Source organism: Thermobia domestica, chromosome 3, assembly GCF_964235325.1.
Source record: "Thermobia domestica chromosome 3, izTheDome1.hap1.1, whole genome shotgun sequence".
NCBI classification, from domain to species: Eukaryota; Metazoa; Arthropoda; class Insecta; order Zygentoma; family Lepismatidae; genus Thermobia; species Thermobia domestica.
Window position 1 is genome coordinate 74,413,136 of NC_137456.1, and position 22,942 is coordinate 74,436,077.

At 37.3% G+C, this 22,942-nt stretch overlaps 1 protein-coding gene across 1 annotated transcript in view; it reads left to right on the forward strand.

Annotated features, from left to right (window-relative positions):
• Positions 1 to 22,942, forward strand: part of LOC145680517 (uncharacterized) — a 49,574-nt gene that overhangs the window by 12,593 nt on the left and 14,039 nt on the right. The window contains exons 4-7 of the mRNA XM_081751120.1: positions 307 to 471; positions 1,943 to 2,191; positions 4,312 to 4,460; positions 15,853 to 15,999. Of these exons, the coding sequence (XP_081607246.1) occupies positions 307 to 471; positions 1,943 to 2,191; positions 4,312 to 4,460; positions 15,853 to 15,999 (710 nt within the window). The remainder of the gene's footprint in view (positions 1 to 306; positions 472 to 1,942; positions 2,192 to 4,311; positions 4,461 to 15,852; positions 16,000 to 22,942) is intronic.

Consider the following 22,942-nt stretch of genomic DNA (forward strand, 5'->3'; position numbering starts at 1 on the left):
GATAAGATTAGATTAAGATAATGACAGAAGTTGGTGGAAGGTCTGTAGACGAAACAGGAATAGGCCAAACGGGAAGACACCGGCAGGTTGAACGGAACTAGTTTTATGTCAACATTTATGGTAGCACTAATTCCCTTTCTAGAACAACTTAATGTTTTTATGTAAAACTTTCATTTCGCAGTTGAAATTCTAGAAATAGTAACAATGTAGCTTGATGTATGTACTGTACAGTTTCAAACTATTCTCTTTTGGACTTTGTTCTCGTTACTACGCCTTCTGTTTGGAATGATTATTCGTCATTTTTAGGAACAAGTTGCAAGAGAAGAAAAAGCACCGTCAGAAGGGAAGCTAATCGCCCTTCATCAACGTGAACAGCATTTGGCAAGTTTACTGAAAAACATCGAAATGAAGACGCATGTGGCTATTTCCATTAAAAGCGCCTACGATAGCATGCTTCAAATTCTGAGAAAGGTAAGTTAGTAGTATACAATATGTAAGGGTAAGAGGAGAATGGTTGGTATGTGTCTCTTCGTGAACCTATTTCTAGGGCTAGAAACGAACTGAAGAGAGACATAAAATACCATTGAATTAGTGAAAACTGATCACACATATGCTCTGATACTAAGAAATTAGAGTTTTAATTTTGGAATCTTTATGATATTGATGTTTCAAGTATTTCAAACTGTTATATAACAAAAGATATTTTACCTTCCCATTATATTACAAAGGATGTTTCAAAAGTTCTGGGAGTCTCGAGTGTGAGTAGAAAGCAATTTCGAGAATGTGTAAAGAGCAGGAATTTTTTTATATTGACTTCTGTTTTGAAGGAAGACCGAGACATTTGAAGTTCCGAACCTGGACAAGGGAACACGCCATGTAAATTCAGGGCTATCCCTATTAAACCAAGACGTCTGGGAGTCCTAGCCTGGGTTTTTAGTTCGGTTGTTATCCTACCATTCCTTCTCCCCCCCCCCCTTCCAACGAGGAAAATCAAAATACATCTGACTCGACGAAGATTATTGTCCTCCAGTTAACCATTACTCGGAACTATCTGTTGGGAGAGTGAAAAGTTCTGGGAATTATGTCAGAATCATGCAGGGCTGGCAACTAATGTCACTAAATTTTGACATGTTTGTCCAACCATATTAGTCAATGTGAACCACTATGATTTTGTCTTTCTTTGACGCGTTTCAAGTGCTAATTTTGAAAGCACTGAGAAACAAGAGTTGTATCCGGAAAACGCTTAAAATGAGAATTCACTTAAGTTGGAGTCGTGAAATTCAATATATAAACAAATAATTAAAAACAGAGTAAACATGTCTTGCAGCGTTTTAGACAATTTCACTCCTAAAAGGGATAAGGAGGACAACTTTTTTACAATATTCAAATTTCCGGTTTTATATTCATTAAACCTTATTCTTCCCGTGTGAAGAATGGGTACCGGTACTTGTATTTGTTCTATCATAAGCATTCGTCATTTGTTTTAGTAAATATGTTTCAATGAACACCTAAAAATCGAACTCAATTCAGGGGCGGGGGAGCAGGAAGGTCGTTTAGGGTCCGGATCTCCTTTTACTCCTGCCATGGGTACACCCTGTCTACAATCCTGGTTCATCTTTCACGCAGCATGCTCATTTTTCCTTTTCGACATTGTAAATTTTGTCTCGGTATGGCAATTACATAATAATGTTCAGACGTCTTTTTTACATTGTGTATGTTACCTTTTTTATATATACAAAATATAAGGAAAATACATTCTCTCTGAATAGACTTGAAGGAATTAAGAAGGATCCAGGTTATTCTTTGGAACTCAACTCTGGAAGACAGTTTAGATTTTGCTGATCTGGGTATATGCTAATTTTAAACTATTTGATTTTTACGTATAATCAAGTAAACTATGTCAGTAGTTCAATAAAACGATGTTTTATGTTGTTTATCCCAGGACAGGTTGTTCTTCGAAGCAACATTGAAGAAACTTAATAGCGAGTATGCAAGTCTGCAAGAGAACTTGAAGCGAGTGTTGTTAATGGATGAGGACGTGAGCAAAGTGCTTGTTGATATCCAGCGAGAGGTGAAAGCGATAGAATCGGAAACAATTGCTGATATGAAAGAACGAGATGCTTCCTTGAAGGCTCTTCAAGCGCAAGTGATTGACCAGTACAACAAATGCAAACAATTAATACGTGAAGAGGTGAGAAGCGTTTTACTATTAGATTTATACAGAGCAGTCTATACTAAGTTCTACTTTACTTTGGACTAGTTTATTTCATACATCTACTAGAAAATAGATCAGTCCATATATTATTATAAAGGAAACAGTGTTTCGACTTACTATTAAAGGAACGTGATGGTTATTATTTATTTATTTATTTGTTTATTTATCGACACAATAGGCATTACTGCCCAATTCCAGTGTCTACATATGAAGTTAGAATACATAATGTTAGATTATAAAGTAAAACTTGAATACAAAAATTAAGGTAATGATTTATAATGATATTGATGGTTGAATTTAGAATATTAAAATTAAAATAATGCATTCAAGCTTTCTGAATGACTTTTCAGAACAATTAAATATATTGAGATCTTCATAACTCTTATTGATTTTATTGCATGTAGCACAAATTATTCATGTAGGTGACATATACAGTGCATTTGTATGTGCCTTCCTGCAGTAGAACAGGACACTGTTTCTCTTGCATGTTTTGATGGATAGAACCTGGATCATTATTTTTGCAATTATGTCTATAAAGTCTATTTTGTTGTGCAGAAATCTGTGTAAGAAAAGGAAGTCGTTCAATGTCAGTCTTTGTTCAATGTAAAGTAAAAGTATGAAGTGTAAAGTTATCAAGTAAATTATCATACGATTCGTATTTTGTGTATAATGCTGTCCTTTTGTATGTGAGAAAACGTATGAATTTACTTTGTATCTGCTCTATTTTTTGACTGTATGTTTTCACAGAAGTATTCCAAATGAGCAAGGCATATTCAAGTTTGGATCTTATGTAAGAAAAGTAGGTATAAAGCGCTTTTAAAGTGTTATCATTCGTAAATTCTTTGGTTGTTCTGATAAGAAACCCAAGGTTTCCATATGTATTCTTAGTGATATTTGCCACATGAAATGAAAAGTCTATTTATTTATTTATTTTTCAAATATCACACCTAGATCTTTAATTGTATCTAATTTTCTAAGGTTGTTCCATTGATCGAGTAAGTGAAGTCATACGTTTTTTCACATCTATTGTGTGTCACGGTTTTACACATATGCTTCCATGTTACTGCAGGGTATGTGTATAACAAATATAGTCGAGTTCAGGCAGAAACCATGACAAAAATCTATTTGGCTCCACTTGTATCATCCGTGGGTTAGTCAGTGAATTTGGTTGGACAAAATAATGATTATAGACGGTCTTCAACATGGTTTTCTCTTATTGACTTCATATAAACACTTTATGCTTGAATACTGTCATTCTATAGCTTTGGATTTATGGATCTGGATAAAAGTGTCTCATAATGACAATGGTATATTGCCGAAACTGCCGAAACTATTACACAGATCAGGAGTAATATTTGCTTTGGTCAAATTTTATTTATATTTAGCTTTATGCTTCTTCCGTAGCACCTTTACACCTTTAAAAAATACTGGTCGACAATTTAATAACAAACGAAGAAGAGAAACATAGAACTGTCATTTTTTTTTAAATGAAGATTAGTAATGCTAGTTGTGTAGTAAGAATCGATAATTGGGAGGGAATGCTTCATGCACATGCCGCCATCGACCAAACAGTGGGCCGAATTTATGGTTGAGTACCAATTGGAAGCCGGCTTTGGTTCGATTCATTAGGCGGACAAGTGCTCATAGGCTGAGAAAAGAACTTCCTTTATATCTAACAATATCATACTTAGCGTAATAAGCTAATTCAATATACGGTACGTTGTCCAGATTTTCATAAACCATTTTCGATATAACTGTCGCAGGCCCGCAGCCAACAACAGCAACCATTCAAAATAATCAAAGAAGCTCAAGAAGACATGCTGTATCTTTCCAAGGGTATCGTTAAGTACTGTATATTCATAGAGAAGAGAAAATTTTAGGAAAGCCATACCCACTATTCCCTGTGGGGTGGTACTTTTATATTTTGGCTCATACTTATGTCTTCACTTAAATAAACTACGTTTCTATTAATCACTAGGCACGTAGCCGCTATTGCCAAAAAATATATAAGCCTAATTGAAAAAAAACACCATTATAGCTACCGAGTTGCGTGAATACGCGTTTCAAAAATATATTGAAATGTCTGTTTTCCACAGACCACTGAGGAAGAAAGTGTGCCTGAGTCCTCTACAGACGAGTTGAAAGATATGGAAAATCTAGAATCCGAGTTAGAAGCAATCCAGGATACATTGGGCAAATTTCAAGAAATACTTATAGTCACTCGATATGAAGACATAGTGCCCAGGTATGTGTAACTTATTTTAGATATAATTTTATTTCAATAATTAGAAAATTCGTATTCTCTCTCTCTGTGCTCATAAGTGTTTACCAGGCATCAAAATTCTGTTGCCTAGTAAACTGGTTTCTTGTCAAAAATGAATAGAAAACAACCATTAGCCTCACCATGTACAAACTGGGATATCTCACGTTTCACAGCCGTAGACATTTCTTACCGTATTTGTAACCGTCTTCAATGCCACGTATATCTTGCTGCTATTATTAGGTCGATATAACATGCAGAAAGGAGCAGTGAGTCTGGTGACTGATGAAATATTCCGATCTGCTGCTACCGACTACCTCCCGTGAACACTCTTGCATGCGCTGTTGCCGATTGTCCAGAACATCTTCATGTTTGTACTTGCTGTCATCGTTGTATCATGTGAAGGATTCCCAGGTTTCTAGACTCAAAAATCGAGAGTAGTGTACTTGCTCCTTGCTGAGATACCAGATAAAATCCGGGAACGTCTTGGAGTCCTATCCGTGTGTAGCAATATCACGAAAATCACTTCCTTGATGCCATAAGTTTAAATGAAACTCAACTTTACGGGAGGCATTATGAAACTCAACTTCACGGGAGGCGTGCTCGGATCGTTCGTCAAAAGCTAATCCATCTGTAAAATTATGTATGTATTTATATTTAATGCCTAGAAATATCAAATCAGTTCAAGCTCTTGCAAATATATTGTTATTTGTTCACAGATGATGTGTAGCTTTATAGAAAACAGAATGAAAGATAATTAATAATTTTGATTATGTTTATAAATATAGTAAGAATATTAATTCTAATTTTGAATACACCCGCTATGAACTTGAAAAGGAGATGAAAATGAGTTTAATATGATGAACTATAAGAATTATATATGTTTACAAGAAAGATAATAATATGATAATATATAATGAATATGTTATAAGTATAATATGTGATTTGGAAAAAGGCCTGTTGAAAAGTTTAGAATTGACTCCTATTAAAATATAATCTAATATTCGTATGTTCTTCAATGCTGCATAGCCTAGTTGACATTTAAACGATGTTTCCTGCATAGCTTGAGTTTTAATGGGCACTTTTACGCATGGCTAATGGAAAATTTTACGTTCTTCATTGTGGGAGTTCCTTCATTTGTGCACCAAACCTCCAAATTTTATATAATGGAACATGTACCTGTGTGTGTGACAAGGTGCATTTCACAATTTACATGTATGTTCCATGGACTAAAGAAAACGACAGTAAATGTGAAGATATTATGATGAAATAATATTGCTAATGTGTAAAGTAGTTCGATAATAGCACTGGTAAATTCTCAGAATGCTCATCAACATGAACATGATTATTATCGTAATGGACTAAATGAACATGATTATTATCGTAAGTTTGTGCGTCTTTGTGTTGAACTCAGTAAAAAAATTAGGTTATTTTTACTTGGGGAAATGTTTTTCATGTGTTAATTTCCTTGGGCTTCCCCCTGACCGCATCCATGTTCCTAACTATCGAATCCACAACGAACTTGCATATAAGAAATTAGCATTCTACTATGCTTTTACATTGTTGATTTTTCTTAAGAATGAATAAAATTCGCTTCTTAAGGTCGGTCGGTGACCAAAACATGAGAATATTAATTAGTTCATTACCTCAGGTTGCAAGTCAGTAATATAGCAAATTAATACACTACAACTTTGTCCTAAGATATTTAAGTATATTAAAATATTTGGTAATACATATATAGAAAAATAGCTTTCTTTTTAAAGAAACCTTAATACGCTCGTGGAACATATGGTGGTTATATCATTTATCTTCTTTAAGAGAGGTATCATGGCGTATGTCCAATATTCGTATACATTTTCCCTCTCTACTAATTTCACACTAAATCAATTCAGGTCAATTTCTTTCTTTACAACCTTCGCCAACAAGACGATCGATAAAATCATGTTCATTAGGTGTACAGAGGACCAACTCTTCGAATGAACAGTCAACTTGTTGCTGTTTCTGAAAAGGATGAAATATATCGACGACCAGAACAATGAGACTTCAGATAGTTGCAGGTGGTCATGTAAGATGGTGCATACGGATTATCCAATGTATTCACTTCATCCATAATAGCACGAATAGTTCATCACCAGGCATACCGCTTTCCAAATCTTGTACAATCAATCGCTGAATTGAGTCTACCAATTCTAGATTTGTTCTTCATATTCATGAACCCACATTTCAAGAGCGCAGTGTTCTCTTCACTGATTTACAGATGATTTACACCACATCTTGTTTACGGACGAAAAGATTTTCATGTCCAAACTGACGATGGTACTTGCAACATCGTGTATGGGACACCCTGCAATTGCTCTCAGAGTGCAACGAATGCAACATCCCGCTGCTGTGATGGTGTGGCGATGGGCCTTTTATCATGGAATGTAAAAAGCTCTACTTCTCCAAAATTGGAATGAAAACGGATGCTAAAAATACCAGTCTGATATTCTGCTACTTGTAGTTGAATCTCTTAGTCATACTCTCTTTACCACTGAGCTTTCCAAAAGATTTGAACTCCGGCCCATAAAGCAAAATCTAACCAACATGTTATCTACATTTTCGGCGGACGTGTGGCCAACTCCCAGTCTCTCAACCTTTTGGACTATGCTCTTGGTCCAAATTGAGGCCAAAGTCTGCTTATATTGCGTCGCTGAAACGTCCCCTTGTGCGAGTAGCAATAGGAACAGTATGAGATAATGGGTTCTAAATTACTAAAATTTAGATAAAGCCCCAGACAGAATTTAGTTCATATTAAAAGACATCTGATTTTGTTAATGAGAACCCGGAATGTGTTCAACTACTAGTACCTCATTTCTTCAATTTGCATCTTGCTTAAATAATATTATAAATAAACTTTAGGTATGATTAGATGTAATTCTACATTTCACTTACAAACGCAATATCTTTGAAACAATCCTCCAAACTTTTCCAGTTCCACAATTTATTATTTGAATGAAACAACCAGTACTTTAACTTAACAATTTTAACAAATTCTGTATATTTTGTTTAATTTTTCAACAAAAGAATAATTTATAATATTTAATTTTTTAACCCTTTCCAACACCTGGTTTTTTGGGCTATATTTTAGGCTTTCAGTCAAGCAGCTACTGCATCGTCACTATTTATCATAGGATCATGGTTCATACCTCATTCTCTTCAGAATGGAGCTGGCTTTCAAATGATACCACTTGCATGCTCATACCATATACCAGGAGCGGGAAAAATTATGTCAAAGGGAAAATTTCCGAGGGAATTTTTTCTCGCACTTTGGGCCCCTCTGGAGCGGCCCTGTGTGAACGTAGCCATATAAAAAATCTGATAAATAGTACTTGGTATACTGAATGTGTGTGCCAAATTTCAAGTTTCTATCTTGAATACCAAGGTCGGGGGAAATTTTATCAGGAATTCCCACCATGCCCCAAATTACCGTAAAACACCATGATCTCAGGTAAAAAATTTCCTGAGACATCGCAAATTACCCCAGGGTCATGTTTCGCCCATCATTCTCTTCAGCTTAGAACTGCCTTTCAGGCGGTATGACTCACGTGTCTCCATCATGTATCTAAGGCGGGAAAATGAGGAAAAACGGGATTTTTTGGGTCTAAATATCCTTTTTTTTCAACTTTTAGCACCCCCTGGACCCCCCTGTTTTAACGCAGAAATCTGAAAAAAATCTGGTAAATACTACTCGGTGGGCTGAATGTTTATGCACAATTCCAATTTTCCAGGTGCAAAAGTAAGCCCGCCAAAAAAAAAATATATATATATACCGACAATGTCCCACATTCCCGTATACAGAGGGAAATTTTTAAACATTCCCTGAGACATCCCTAATTACCCTAGGGTCATGTTTCGCCCATCATTCTCTTCAGAATAGAACTGCCTTTCAGGCAATACCATTCACTTGTCCCCATCATGTATCTAAGGCGGATAAATCCCGTGAAATGGATTTTTTGGTAAAAAATTTCCCTTTCTCAAGGTTTAGCCCCTCTGTACCCCCCTGTTTTAACGCAGAAATCTGAAAAAAATCTGGTAGATACTACTCGAATGTTTGTGCACAATTTCAATCTTCTACGTGCAAAAATAAGCCCACAAAAAATAATACCGAAAATGTCCAAAATTCCCCTATACAGAAGTATATTTTGGTAAAAATTCCCTGACACTTCCCTAATTACCCTAGGGCCATGTGTCGCATATCATTCTCTTCAGAATAGACTGCCTTTCAGGCGGTACCATTCACTTGTCTCCATCATGTATCTAAGGCGGGAAAATGAGGAAAAACGGGATTTTTGGGTAAAAATATCCCTTTTTTCAAACTTTTGACCCTCTGGATCCTCCCCTGTTTTAACGCAGAAATCTAAAAAATCTGGTAAATACTACTCGGTGGACTGCATGTTTGTGCAAAATTTCAATCTTCTACGTGCAAAAATAAGCCCGCCAAAAATACTTTACATAAACCCTCCAAAAAAGTATTACATGAAAATATAAATTTTAGACTTATGACGTTATCACCTCCTATGTCTCGACGTAGGAAGGTGTGAAACCATACGTAATGTCTTCTACAATGCCTCTGGACCGGACGAAAAAGCTCAAATAGGAGAGTTATAACGCAATGAACCATGAAACACCCCGTATGGTACAAATTGTACCATAAGATCCCCAAAGGGTTAAGGCTTTTTCTACTTCTTTGTTTTTGTATGTTAAAATTTCATGATGCAGAATTAGGGGAACGTGGGGCATAATGGGGAAGCTAAGATATTTGCCTTTCTAAATTGGTAACCAATATCTCAATTGCAGTAATTTTTTTGCGGTAGACACGTTGGACATTTATTGTGATATTTCAACCAGCAAATCCTTTCAAAAATATTGTTTTGGACCTTTTTGCTTAGCTTATTCCAAAAATTGCTCTTTTCCCCATTATGCCCCTTACGTGGGGCATAATGGAACATTGGATTTCAGTCAACCCCATTATGCCCCTACCCCATACTGCCCCGTACACTATTACATCTATAATATCCAGCTGTAATATAGACTTATCATAAAACAACAATATATGATTACTATTATACAACACAACTTGAATTTTATGAAATATTTATAGACTCAATAATCAAATATAACAAAAGATGAGTACTCTTTTTTTTAAAAAAAATGTTGATAATTACTTCAAAAGGTACATCTTGAATTAGCCATTATTAAGAAAAAGAAGAAATGTGATCATTGGGAATTGTACTACAAAGTTTATGCAGATTACATCGAATTATTGTCAGTTAAATCTTAATATTTCCTGACATCAAATCAACATAACCAAATTTTGAAAATTCAGCATGAAAAACTTAAACAAAACTGCGTATTCGAATCTTATTTATAAATTTACACGAGGAAATCAAAAATAGACAAGTATACAGTACAACTATTATGTCTGAAGTAGATGTGAAACATTGGTAGAATCTGTTTTTTCTAACAGAATTTACAATAGTATTCAATTTCATCGTCATCGCTAACAACCACGGCATACGAATTGTGCGCCCACTGATGACATCTCGTGCATGAAATCCAGCCCTCATTAGATTTGGACCAAAGGTTGCCACAATGAAGACGCGTCATCGTCTTCTTCATCGGACGAGCTTGATGACTCTTTAACGAGTTTCCTTTTTCGACCATTCTTTGGTAGGCCTTTGTTTGACGTTGGTGGTGCTATAATACGTTTTTTTCTATACACCTTTGATTGTTTGGAATTTGCTTGAGCAAATTGAAGTTGCTTTTTGTACGGAGATGCAGTTAATATGGCTGTTTTACCCTTTTACGGTTTGTATGTTTTGTCCCTTGCTTAATTTTTGGAATAGCTATTATGTTTTGAGGCGAAGCAGAAGGAAAACTTGATATTGACGGAGTTTGTTCTTTGTAAGAGCACCCGGGAATTTCTGGGTCAATCAAAGATTCAGATGTATTCGACTGCACGCTTTGTGTGTGTGGTTTGAAGAGGGATTTGTTAGGTGCAGTTAGTGTAGGGTTTTTATTTCCTACTGACTCAGTGACGTTTAGCCCTATGTCTGTTTCATCTTCAGGTAGAAAGTCTTCATCTGTAAACACGTTCATGTCCAAAGGTCAAATCCCAGTTTTCTTGAAGGCGTTAATTACGTTCAGCATTGATGCTGCTCGCAAAAATGCAGGAGCGTAACAACTTTTGGGTAATTGGTTCTAATTCATTTTCTAACCTCATCTTCATAGAACTTGCTGAGTGGCCTCATAAAGCCGACGTCAAGGGGTTGAAGTCGGTGAGAGCAATGAGGAGGCAGAGAAAACAAAACTACTCTATTTTCTCTTGCCATGTCAATTAAGTCCAAGTTTTTAGTGTGGGTGCTATGACTATCCAGAAGAAGAAAAACTGGTTTACTTGTAGACGCTCCTGAAAACATTAGGAATTTCTTGAATCATTTGAGAAAGAGTTCTTTTCTAATCCATCCAGTAACACTAACTTCTGCCCATGATCCAAGTGAAAGGCACATCTCAAATTTCCGCTGCATCCTTACTCTAGGATAAATCATCATAGGTGGCATGTAAGCTTCAGTAGCTGAACAACAAATTACTGCAGTAACGGTTTCTCTTCTCTGTTACAGCTCCAACTTGACGTTTTCCTTTTTCTGCGACAACCCTTGTATGTCCTTTAGGATTCACGGCTATTCCGGTTTCATCTACATTATAAATATTTTCTGCAGAGATAAAAATGAAATGAAATGAAATCTTTGAGTTTTACGTCCCACGATTATGCCGGTTAGGCTAAAGGAGACTGTGATGATGAGTAATGAATGAAATGGTGGAATGAAGAAAGTGGGAGGATCCAGGGTTTTCTCGATCCTTGTTGCAATGCCGCTCCAGCGTAGTCTGTGGAACGTTGAACTGCCGGGAAGCTTTATAATATCCCATTTCACCACGTATTACACTCTCGATGGCCGCCTTCATCTTTTCTTCCTCCCAACTTTGCCTCGCTGATTTCCTTTTATATGTGCTAAAATGACAGCAAACACGAGCTTATTCAGTCCTAGCATTAACAAGAAATGTTTCGAGCTGGATAGTAAACTACACAATCGATACTCTTACGGATCATAATGGGGTAATGGGGCAAAATGGGGTGATTGCAATACCGTTTTGCCCCACCCCGTTTTGCCCCAGATGAGTTGTTGTGTTAAATCAACTAGTATCTCTGTTATAACTTACAATCCGTAAACCTCAAAAACACACAACAAACACAGAAGAAATATTCTTTTAACATATCAATAGTTTAAAAGTGTGCAATAAATAACTTGCCTTACCTTGACAAAAGTAAAATCCCAATTGTTATATGCCATAGCACGAAAACAAAGAACTGACACACAGTACTGTTCCTTTTCAACTGATAAGAACGCTGCTCAAGCACAACAGCCCTTCGTCCTTGATCATCTTGTTTAGGTACTTATCGCTAGATTGCAGTAAATTACAGTTTAAAAAATACCGATACCCCGTTATGCCCCCCTACCCCGTTATGCCCCACGTTCCCCTAAGTTCTGTTCGCCAATATATCAACTTGTAGTGATTTGTAAAAAAATATCAGTAAATCATTAACAACTAACAACAAATTATTAACGGAACAAATTTAACTGGTAAGTATAAGGACAATTCACAATAAATCAATAACAAATAATTATCTACCATTTATAAGCAAATAAACTCAGAAACAAAAAAAAAAATTAAAGCTTGTGATGTCTTCGCAAAACGCGGGGCATTACAAGTATTTCCTTTGAAAATGGTGCTTGCTGCGATTGACTAGTGGTCAACGCGTTTACGAACCTATGTGACTACTCTCGCGATGGACATTTTGAATAACTGACATGTCGCTTGAAGTGTATTGGACTAAATAGCCAATCAATTTCTGTACAGAATATACAGATACTCACAGTTCCTTCTGCGTACTACATAACGACATGAATACGAAGGTTTTGGTCTAGATTATGTAATAGTTATCGATCCTCCGATTCTTTTTAATGCGAACGAGTGTTGGACCACTTATTAGAGGCATAGTTTGATCTGAGTGAATATATATTGTAATATCCCACATGGTTTTGTTTTCAAACAACCGCCATGTTCTTATCCAAACATCAACCATGTGCGTCCTACTACAGATTAGTATAGCTGCAGACGACAGGGACATCAGTGACACCTCTGGTCATGGCGAAAGAATACCAACGCCACCGCCTCATTTGGAAAACCTATATAACCGAGAAGATTTCAGCGACAACCATCAGTCTGTGACTGGTCACCTTGCGCTTTTAACTTGCTTTAGAACTTTAAGAAAAACCTAACCCAAAACCCTAGTTTGCTCGGAACTCTAGGTTTCCTCTCTCCCACTCAGCTTACACGGAGCTTTGTTGTGACTCCTAGCCTCAGCCACCTAGCTTGCTTCGGAGCTCTGAGACTCTTAACCCTCTCTACTTGCATGGAGTGTTGAGGATCCTAAAATCCACTCACCCAATTTGCTCGTAGCTCTGTGGAGATTCTACCCTCAGCTGTCTGGGCTTTGAGTCACATCTCTTAACCCAGTATTAGAGAAATTGCATTAAAATGATATTGGTAATATTCTGTTTATAGAGGATTTTGTAATAAAAGTTGATAGTGGGAAACGATTCTGAATTATAATTTGCTGTACCTATACCGCACAACCACAACTTTACAATATGTTACAATGTGGTACCTAGTAATGGTCTTCGTTAAGCTCACTACTTACCCCAACCTTTTTAATCTTAACGAATAACTTAAAGGCAATAAAGAATTCTTATCATAAAGCAAAAATATATCACTCTGTGATTAATATTACCTGAGTACTATGCAACCTTCAAAACATTTAAGAGTTACAAGTTGCATAAACATCTCGTAAAAATTAGATATTTTCAATCCTTATTAAAAATGGAGAGCGCCTGTCTGTCAGTCAATCATGTTAATTGCCAATAGTTCAGTCAGACTATTATAAATGGAAGGCGCCAATAATGTGGAAGCCAGGTAGTATCTACAAAATGATAATTAAGAAACTATATATAACTCCTTCCAAACTTTTCCTTTTAGAACAGTTTGTGACGTCGTAAGTGTTAGGTATCCAAATTTATAAACTATACAAAGCAGGGGTAAAAGTGAGGGGGAACGCGGGTAATGCCGTTCCCCTACCTCGAAAAAATATGTACGGCGTCCCCCCAGTTCCGAAAAAAATACAATGGGCAAAGATAGGCAGGTGGAACGGCGTGGCATCATGCCGCTACCTACCGTCCCCCACCTCTTCAGGTCCACTTTTACCCCTGACACAAAGGACTCGGAGACTGATTTCATTACCTTTAAGTTATTCTCCAAAATTTTAAGGAAGTGAAGAGCAAGCTTGTCGAAGTGTTTCAAGCACTTATATGTCAAATTATTACAAGGAACAGATATGAACGTGTCATCCGGACATCCGAATCAAACCTAGTCCATTCGATAAACATAACAAAGATATGTTCATGCACAAAAAATTAGGTGCCATGGACAATGGAGTAAGTCCTTGGAACCCATTAACTCTGTTAATATAAACAGAAACGTAAACGTGGGTTTATCTCAATACAACTGTAGCACAGTTGCTGTTTAAAACGTGTGCTTCATTCTACAGAGAATTTGAGACAAATCTTGGTATCAGGATAAACAGTTCTACGTTTATATTTTTATATTATGTTCTCTTTATAAGTACAGTGAAATAGCTATTGTATCAAAAGTCATGGTTTATCGTTCATTCTCTTCAGCACGCAACAAACTTTCCAGATTTGCTATGTATTGGGGTCCATTACGTACTTGAACAGGGAAAATTGGGAGAATGTTGGGAAAATACCCTCCAGAAATCCTTCCCATCAACTTTAGACCCCTCTGGAGTGGCCACGAGTAAAAGCCACAATCCAAATGTATCTCGAAAAATACTATAGGGGATTAGAAATGAGTGTACCAAGTTTCGTTTTGATAGACGGAATAGGTATGAGGGGAAAGATTGTATACCAATACGTTCTGTACATATAAAACCAAATCTATGACCTGACCTATAAAGAGAACATAATGTAAAAAATATAAACGCAGTACTATTTATCCTTATACCAAGAATTGTACCACATTCTCTGTAAAATGAAGCAAGGGTTTCAATGGTTATCATGCATATTGCTCCCTGACATGTGGAGAGGGAAATTGGGGATAAGTTGCAAAAATTTCTTCCAAAATAGCTCTATAGTGAAGTTGTGCGTCCTCTGAAGTGACATCGGAGCCGGTAGGAGTCAGTATGAGAATTAAAGGACATTTTAATTGGGGATAAAGTATACATCCGAGAAATTTAACATGAGGAGGGAGACATCCAATTCTTCAGAGGGGGATTTCTCCTTCATCCTCCCTAGTAAGGCGTACACTGGTAGGAGTACATAATTTATATATACCTTCAAAATACTATGAGGTGTACGGATAGGAGGTATATCCTTAAAACAAGGAGAAAGTATAGTATGACACAGTAAGAACGGTATGGAGAACAAAAGGGCATGGGTGGGGGTGTTGGTGGATAACGTGGGTTTATCTCAATACAACTGTAGCACAGTTGCTGTTTAAAACGTGTGCTTCATTCTACAGAGAATTTGAGACAAATCTTGGTATCAAGATAAACAGTTCTACGTTTATATTTTTATATTATGTTCTCTTTATAAGTCAGGTCGTAGATTCGGCTTTGTATGTACAGACCGTATTGGTATACAATCTTTCCCCTCATATCTATTCCGTCTATCAATACAAAATTTGGTACATTCACTTCTTATTCCTTATAGTATTTTTCGAGATACATTTGGATTGTGTGCTTTTACGCAGAGCCACTCCAGAGGGATCCAAAGTTGATGGGAAGGACTTCTGGAGGGCATTTTCTCCACATTCTCCCAATGTTCCCTGTTCAAGTACGTTATGGACCCCAATACATAGCAAATCTGGAAAGTTTGTTTCGTGCTGAAGAGAATGAAAGATAAACCATGACTTTCCATGAACAGTGTTCTACAATAGCTATTTCACTGCGAGTCTACGATTTTCTTTATACTAACAGGGGTTAATGAGACCCAGGGACTTTCTCCGTTGTCCATGGCACCTAATTTTTTGTGCATGAACATATCTTTGTTATGTATATCAAATGGACTAGGTTTGATTCGGATGTCCGGACGACACGTTCATGTCCGTTCCTTGTTAGTAGTTTTATCATGAAGTACGTTAGTAGTTTACTTTAATGTAAATGGTGATTGTGATTGTAGTTTAAACTTTATCTCTTCTATTTCAGATTAAAGGAACAATCAAATAACAAAATTCGCTTGTATCGCCAACTGGAAGAAAATACGGCTCTTCGTGATAGTTTGCTGGAGAAGAAAGAACATGCTGAATATATGTTGATGGATCTGAAACATTCTGGAGTTGAATGTTACGTACTGTAAGTTGTGTTCGTTTTCACTGGGTATTAGTACATTAATTATCCCAGTATAAACAGAGAGCAATGAACATGCTTAGCGGTGTGGAAGACACATCGTTTGTAAAAATTACTTCTTCATAGAAATGATGAGCACGTATAGGCCTATTTATTATCAAATTGTACAAGAGACACAAAATGACAATTTCTAATTTTAAAAATTTGTAAAGTATAAGGTTTGTGCAAAATGCATCAGTACTGATTGTTTATAACCAAGGAGAAATGGTAAAAAAAAGAAAAAAAAAGTCTCCATGGACAGGGACGTGGGTAAGGAGATGTCAGGTACACCGCGACCCGGCTCAATCGTCTCTGGCTCTTTGCAGAGTGTGAAATGTGCCCAGAGTGAGCAGTTGTTTTCTGGTGTCGTCAGATTTCAAGAAGCAGAGCACGATTACACAGCGGTATACGATCAGTTTTTATGTGAAACTAAAGGATTAAGTTACGTCACGTTCAAAAGAAGATCACTGATACTTTAATTTTCCACCATGAAAATGCGCCAAACCACATACGTCACTATCAGTAAAGGAGTTTTTGGTGAACCACAATGTGCTAATACTGCCCCAACCTTCTTACAGTCCAGATCTGGCCCCGCCCGATTTCTTTTTCTTTCCTCGAATGAAATAGAACCTCGAAAGACAACATTATGGACGGTGAAAAGAGTGCAAGCAGCTTCAACACAGTGCCTGAAGCAGATCCTAATTAGACTTGGAGGGGGCATGCCTAGAGTTTCAGAAGCTCTGGCAACGATATACTGACCTATAGGATCTCTTTGAAGAAGTTTAACTCATTATATATATATATATATATATATATATATATATATATATATATATATATATATATATATATATATATATATATATATATATACAGGGTGGGTCAAAATAAGTGTTATAAGCCAATATCTATCGAACTATACATCAAGTAAGAAAAATGTTAAGAGTCAATGTACAATACAGAGGGGCCTAAAAATGGATCAAACACGAGGTTCCCCCGCCACAATTTTGGGGGAGGGGGCGTACGTGAAATTTTCAAATGGGAACATAAGTATAGTGATACCTCGTTCGAAAGAGCTTAGAAAATTGAACAATTTTTGTAGGAAACAATTTTTGATATGGGGCACCGTTTTCAAGAAGGCCACCAAAAATGGTCCTCTATCAGATAAAATTTCCAGTACTTATAAATCAGAAACGGCTGAATAAAAAAAAAACGATGAAACAAAAAATGAAAAAGGAAAAAGCAATAGTCAACGTGGAATGGTGTTATCACGGTATCTCCAGGGCCCCCATCATGAGGCCCCGGGACCAACTTGAAAATTTCAAATGGGAGTGATACGTTGTTTCATAGATCGTGGAAAACCAAATAGCTTAGTACAAAATGTGTTTCGGGAAGCCTGTTTCAAAATGGCCGCTGAAAGCGGTTCCCCATTCAGATACAAAGCGCAGTCTTCAAACTGAGTGTTACAAGCCAATGAACTATGCATCAAATAAGAAATATATTGAGTCAATGTACAATACAGACAGGCACAAAAAATGGTTCTAACACGAGGTCCTAATTTTGTACTAAGCTGTGTAGTATTTCACGATCTATCAAAGAAGTTATCACTCGCCCTATGTTGCCATTTGAAAATTCCACGACCATTTTGGTGGCCATCTTGAAAACGGTACCCCATATCAAAAATTGTTCAATTTTCCAAGCTCTTTCGAACGAGGTATCACTCGACCTATGTTCGCATTTAAAAATTTCACGTACATCCCGGTCCCCCCCCAAAATGTGGGGTGGGGGGAACCTCGTGTTTAACTCATTTTTTAGGCCCCTCTGTATTGTACATTGACTCTTAATATTTTTCTTATTTGATGTATAGTACGCGAGATATTAGCGTGTAACACTTATTTTGACTCACCCTGTGACCGTAAACACCCATTATTGAAATAGCAGCTCTGTACGAGAACATTAATCCGTGTCGACTTGACGACAAAGTAATGGAAAATGACATTTCCACATTATAACATAATTTAGTATTTCCAATCGTGATAACAAAGAAACTAAAAGAGACAGAGAAACGAAACTTTGCACGAAGCAACTAGAGAATGGACATCTGCCCATATATTGGTAAACATCAACTGGATAAACAGTGGTGCCAACCCAGGAGAAAGTTTGTTTTTGTAAATGGAATGACCTAAATTGGATATCATCACTGGAAGCAAAAATAAAAATAAAGACAAAAGAGATGGTAAATGGAGAACAGTGTTGCAAACTTTTCGAGAAATAACTTCAAACATATGTTAAATGTAAACACCGTTGGCGCACAGAGGGAGTGAGGTGCTAATGTTATGTACACAAATGAAATAGTGACAAGAACTGTTTACGCTGACTCTAAGTCTGGAAGGGTCCGCTGAACAGTGTTGCCATCAATAGAAGAGAAAACTTGAGTGTGGAAAAGGTACAATAACTCGAAAAAGGTCACTAGTGCTGTATAGTTTAAAACATGTAATGCAAGGGAGTAGAGCATGAGTAGGAGTACCGTGGTTATGTGAGATCGATAAGTCACGTACTGACAGAGGTATTCGGTATCTTGTTAAATGAGAGAAGTAAGGTTTGTAAAAGATAGCAACGCTGCACAGCGACAGTTTTTAACTCTTGACGTCATCATCGTCATCAACGACCTCAAAAGCCCACGAGCACATAAACCCATGCAAATTACACGCTGTTTGTATATTTTAACCAGGCTGTTGGGATTCCAACCCGCTGTGCAGTGTTGCCACCTTTTACAAATTTTTCTTGTTAGCTTTTACAAGATACCGTATATCTCGGTCAGCACGTGACTTATCGATCTCACATAGCCACGGAACTACTCGTCATACTCTACCACCTTGCATTATAGGTTTTAAACCATACAGCACTAGTGACATTTTCCGAGTTGTTATACCCTTTCCAAACTCAACTTTTCTCTTCTATTGATGGCAACACTGTTCAGAGGACCCTTCCAGACTTAGAGTCAGCGTAAACAGTTCTTGTCATTATTTAATTTAAAGTGTACATAACGTTAGTACCTCACTCTCTGTGTGCGCCAACGGTGTTTGCATTTTATGTTCCACACATATTTCACGTTATTTCTTGAAAAAGTAAGCAACACTGATGGTTTGCGTTTACCATCTCTTTTGTCTTTATTTTTATTATTGTTTCCAATGATAATATCCAATTTAGGTCATTCCATTTACAAAAACATAACTTTCTCTTGGGTTGGCTACACTGTTGATCCGGTGATGTTCGTCAATGCACCGGCAGATGTCGTCCTTTCTCTATTTGCTTTGTGTAAAGTTTCGTTTCTCTGTCTCTTTTAGTTTCTTTGTTATCACGATTGGAAATTCTAAATTATATTATAATGTGGAAACGTCTCTTCATGACTTTGTCGTCAAGTCAGCACGGGTTAACGTTCTCGTAGAGAGCTGCTATTTCACTCTTGCTTGTTTGTGGTCACATAAAATACAATTTGGCGGTGTGCATATTGCAATACGAAATTACCCAAAATAAGGGACACCCTAATATATATATATATATATATATATATATATATATATATATATATATATATATATATATATATACAGTGAAACCTCTCTAAAGCGAACAGCCATGGGGAATCAAAAATTGTCCGCTATAGAGAGGTGTCCGCCTTAAAGAGGTTTCAATATTTTCTTACATAAATTAGTAATCAAGGTGATATGTAATTAGAAAAAAAATGTATGAATCGTGTATTTACGAATATTACCAAAATGTTACGATACCTGCATTATTCTCCGCCATCCAATACTCTATGTTCGAGGCACAACATTGAAATAAGATGCTATACTTCTCTGCACTTTACAGTTATCACTACTTACTACGTTTTCAGTATGTCGCTTTAATTTGTGGGTTAATTGCAGTCCAGAAGTGTCTTTTTTGAGACAATATGCGTACACGCGGACAAAAAGTACCAAACTTGTATTCTGCTTGGTCAGAGATTCCAGAAGGACAGTAGCATAACATGTTATCCCAAACGTCGGGCAACTGTCAATCATTTTTTTGTATCTAAAATAGCTTGGGTGGGAGTGGGATGCATGCAAAGGACATGAGAGTGTTGCTAAACAGAGACGCTTCATCTGGGTTGCTGAGCAGACAGCTGAGGAAGCTAAATGTCTCATTGCTTCTTTGGTGGTGACACATATATGAATAAATGAATTTTTACTATACTTTTTAACTTGTTTCTAGAAAAAGTGTCCGTAATAAGGAGGTAAATAATACCTATAAAAGACAGAAAACACTGTCCGTGTCCGTACTAGAGAGTGTCCGCTTTAGAAAGGTTTGCCAATATGTTTTTTTCCTATTGCAGTGTTTGGGGATTACAAAATATGTCCGCTACGGGAGGTGTCCGTTAGTAGAGGTTTCACTGTATATATATACATACAGGGTGTTTCAGATAAAACGTCCAGTGCTTATAAATCCGAAACGGCTGAGAATAAAAAGATGAAACAAAAACTGAGTTAAAAAAATGTCATAGGGCGCATCACATGGTGTTGTCGTGGTGACCCACAAGGCCCTCCTTCAAGGGGGCCCAGGGGCCAACTTCAACTTTTCAAATGGGAACATGTATTGAATCATACCTCATTCAATAGTCCTTGAAATACGAAACAACTTTTGTAGGAAACAATTTTCGATTCGGGGCACCGTTTTCAAAATGGCCGCAAAAAGTCCTGGATCAGTTTGAAGTTGACACCTGGGCCCCCTTGACGGAGTTTCCTGAGGGTCACCACAACAACACCACTTGATATGCGTTATCATCTCTCAGTTTTTGTTTCATCTCTCTATCCTCAGCCGTTTCTGATTTAGGCCTATAAGCACTGGACTGTATGTATGTATGTATGTATGCATGTATGTATGTATGTATGCATGTATGCATGTATGTATGTATGTATGCATGTATGCATGTATGTATGTATGTATGTATGTATGTATGTATGTATGTATGTATGTATGTATGTATGTATGTATGTATGCATGTATGTATGCATGTATGTATGTATGTATGCATGTATGTATGTACGTACACTGCTCCACAAAACTTAAGCAACTCGAAGAAAGTGGCAGAAAATAAAACGACACGATTACTGCACCAAGTATAATGAACAATCAGACGGTCCAGATGCACAATGCAACACAAATGAAGACGAACAATACAGTTAGGATGTACAGAGTGACCAAAAAGTTCAGCACAACGATACCTGAACAGGTGAAGCTGGATTGTGCGAGGGCATAGGCGTGTGACCACCACGAACAGCTATACAGGCACGACATCTGGCCTCCATGCTGCAAATCAGAGTGTTGATCAAGTCTTCCGGCAAATGGCGCCACTCCTCGAGGAGAGCTGTTTGTAGGTCAGGGAGGAGAGCTGTTTGTAGGTCAGGGAGAGTGCGTGCTGGTGGACTGCGCTGCACTATTCGCCGCCCAAGAGCATCCCACACATGCTCGATGGGATTTAAGTGCGGCGAATATGCAGGCCATGCAATACGCGTAATGACTTCGCTCTCCAGATACTCGGACACAAGATGTGCACGGTGTGGGCGGGCATTGTCATCCATGAACAGGAAGTCTGGGCCAAATGCGCCGCGGAAATTGCGCACATGTGTATTGAGAATTTCATCCCGGTACCGTTGTGTTGTCAAAGTGCCATGTTGTACAATATGGAGGTCCGTTTTCCTATCCAGCATAATTCCACACCACACCACAATGGAACCACCGCCATGGGACGGCCGTTCAGCAATGAAGTTCGGATGATAGCATGTTCCTGGCTCTCTCCACACTAAAGTCCGACCAGAATCAGACGACAGGCTGAATCTCGACTCATCGGAGAACATGACACGAGGCCACTGGTGTTTCCCCCATGCAACATGTTCCTGACACCATGTGTAACGCGCACGCTTGTGCTCCAGTTTCAATGGCACACACAGCACAGGCCTTCTTGCATACAGTCCTGCTCTATTGAGCCGTCGACGAACAGTTTCACGACTCACACGTTGTCCTGTAGCCTGAAAAAACTCATTGGCCAGTTCAGAGCATGAAGTTTGACGGTTACGTTTGGCAAAAATTGTAAGAAATCGGTACTTGACGGCCGACGTCTTCTTCGGACGGCCTCCTCCATGACGTCTACTGACTTCACCTCCATTTTGGAAGCGACTCCACAGCCTCGACACAACACTTTTGTTCACGTTGAATTCATGCATGTATGTATGTATGTATGCATGTATGTATGTATGTATGTATGCATGTATGCATGTATGTATGTATGCATGTATTATGTATGTATGTATGTATGCATGTATGTATTTATGTATGTATGTATGTATGTATGCATGTATGTATGTATGCATGTATGTATGTATGCATGTATGTATGTATGTATGCATGTATGTATGTATGTATGTATGCATGTATGCATGTATGTATGTATGTATGCATGTATGTATGTATGTATGCATGTATGTATGTATGTATGTATGTATGTATGTATGCATGTATGTATGTATGTATGTATGTATGTATGTATGTATGTATGTATGTATGTATGTATGTATGTATGTATGCATGTATGTATGTATGCATGTATGCATGTATGTATGTATGTATGCATGTATGTATGTATGTATGTATGTATGTGTGTATGTATGTATGTATGCATGTATGTATGTATGTATGTATGTATGTATGTATGTATGTATGTATGTATTTATTTATTTATTTATTTATTTATTTGGGTGTCCCTTATTTTGGGTAATTTCGTGTTGCGATACGCACACCCCCAAATTCTCAATTTGTTCGTACGAGAGCTTATGGAGATGATCATTTTCATGGCCGAAATGGTGTATCCAAG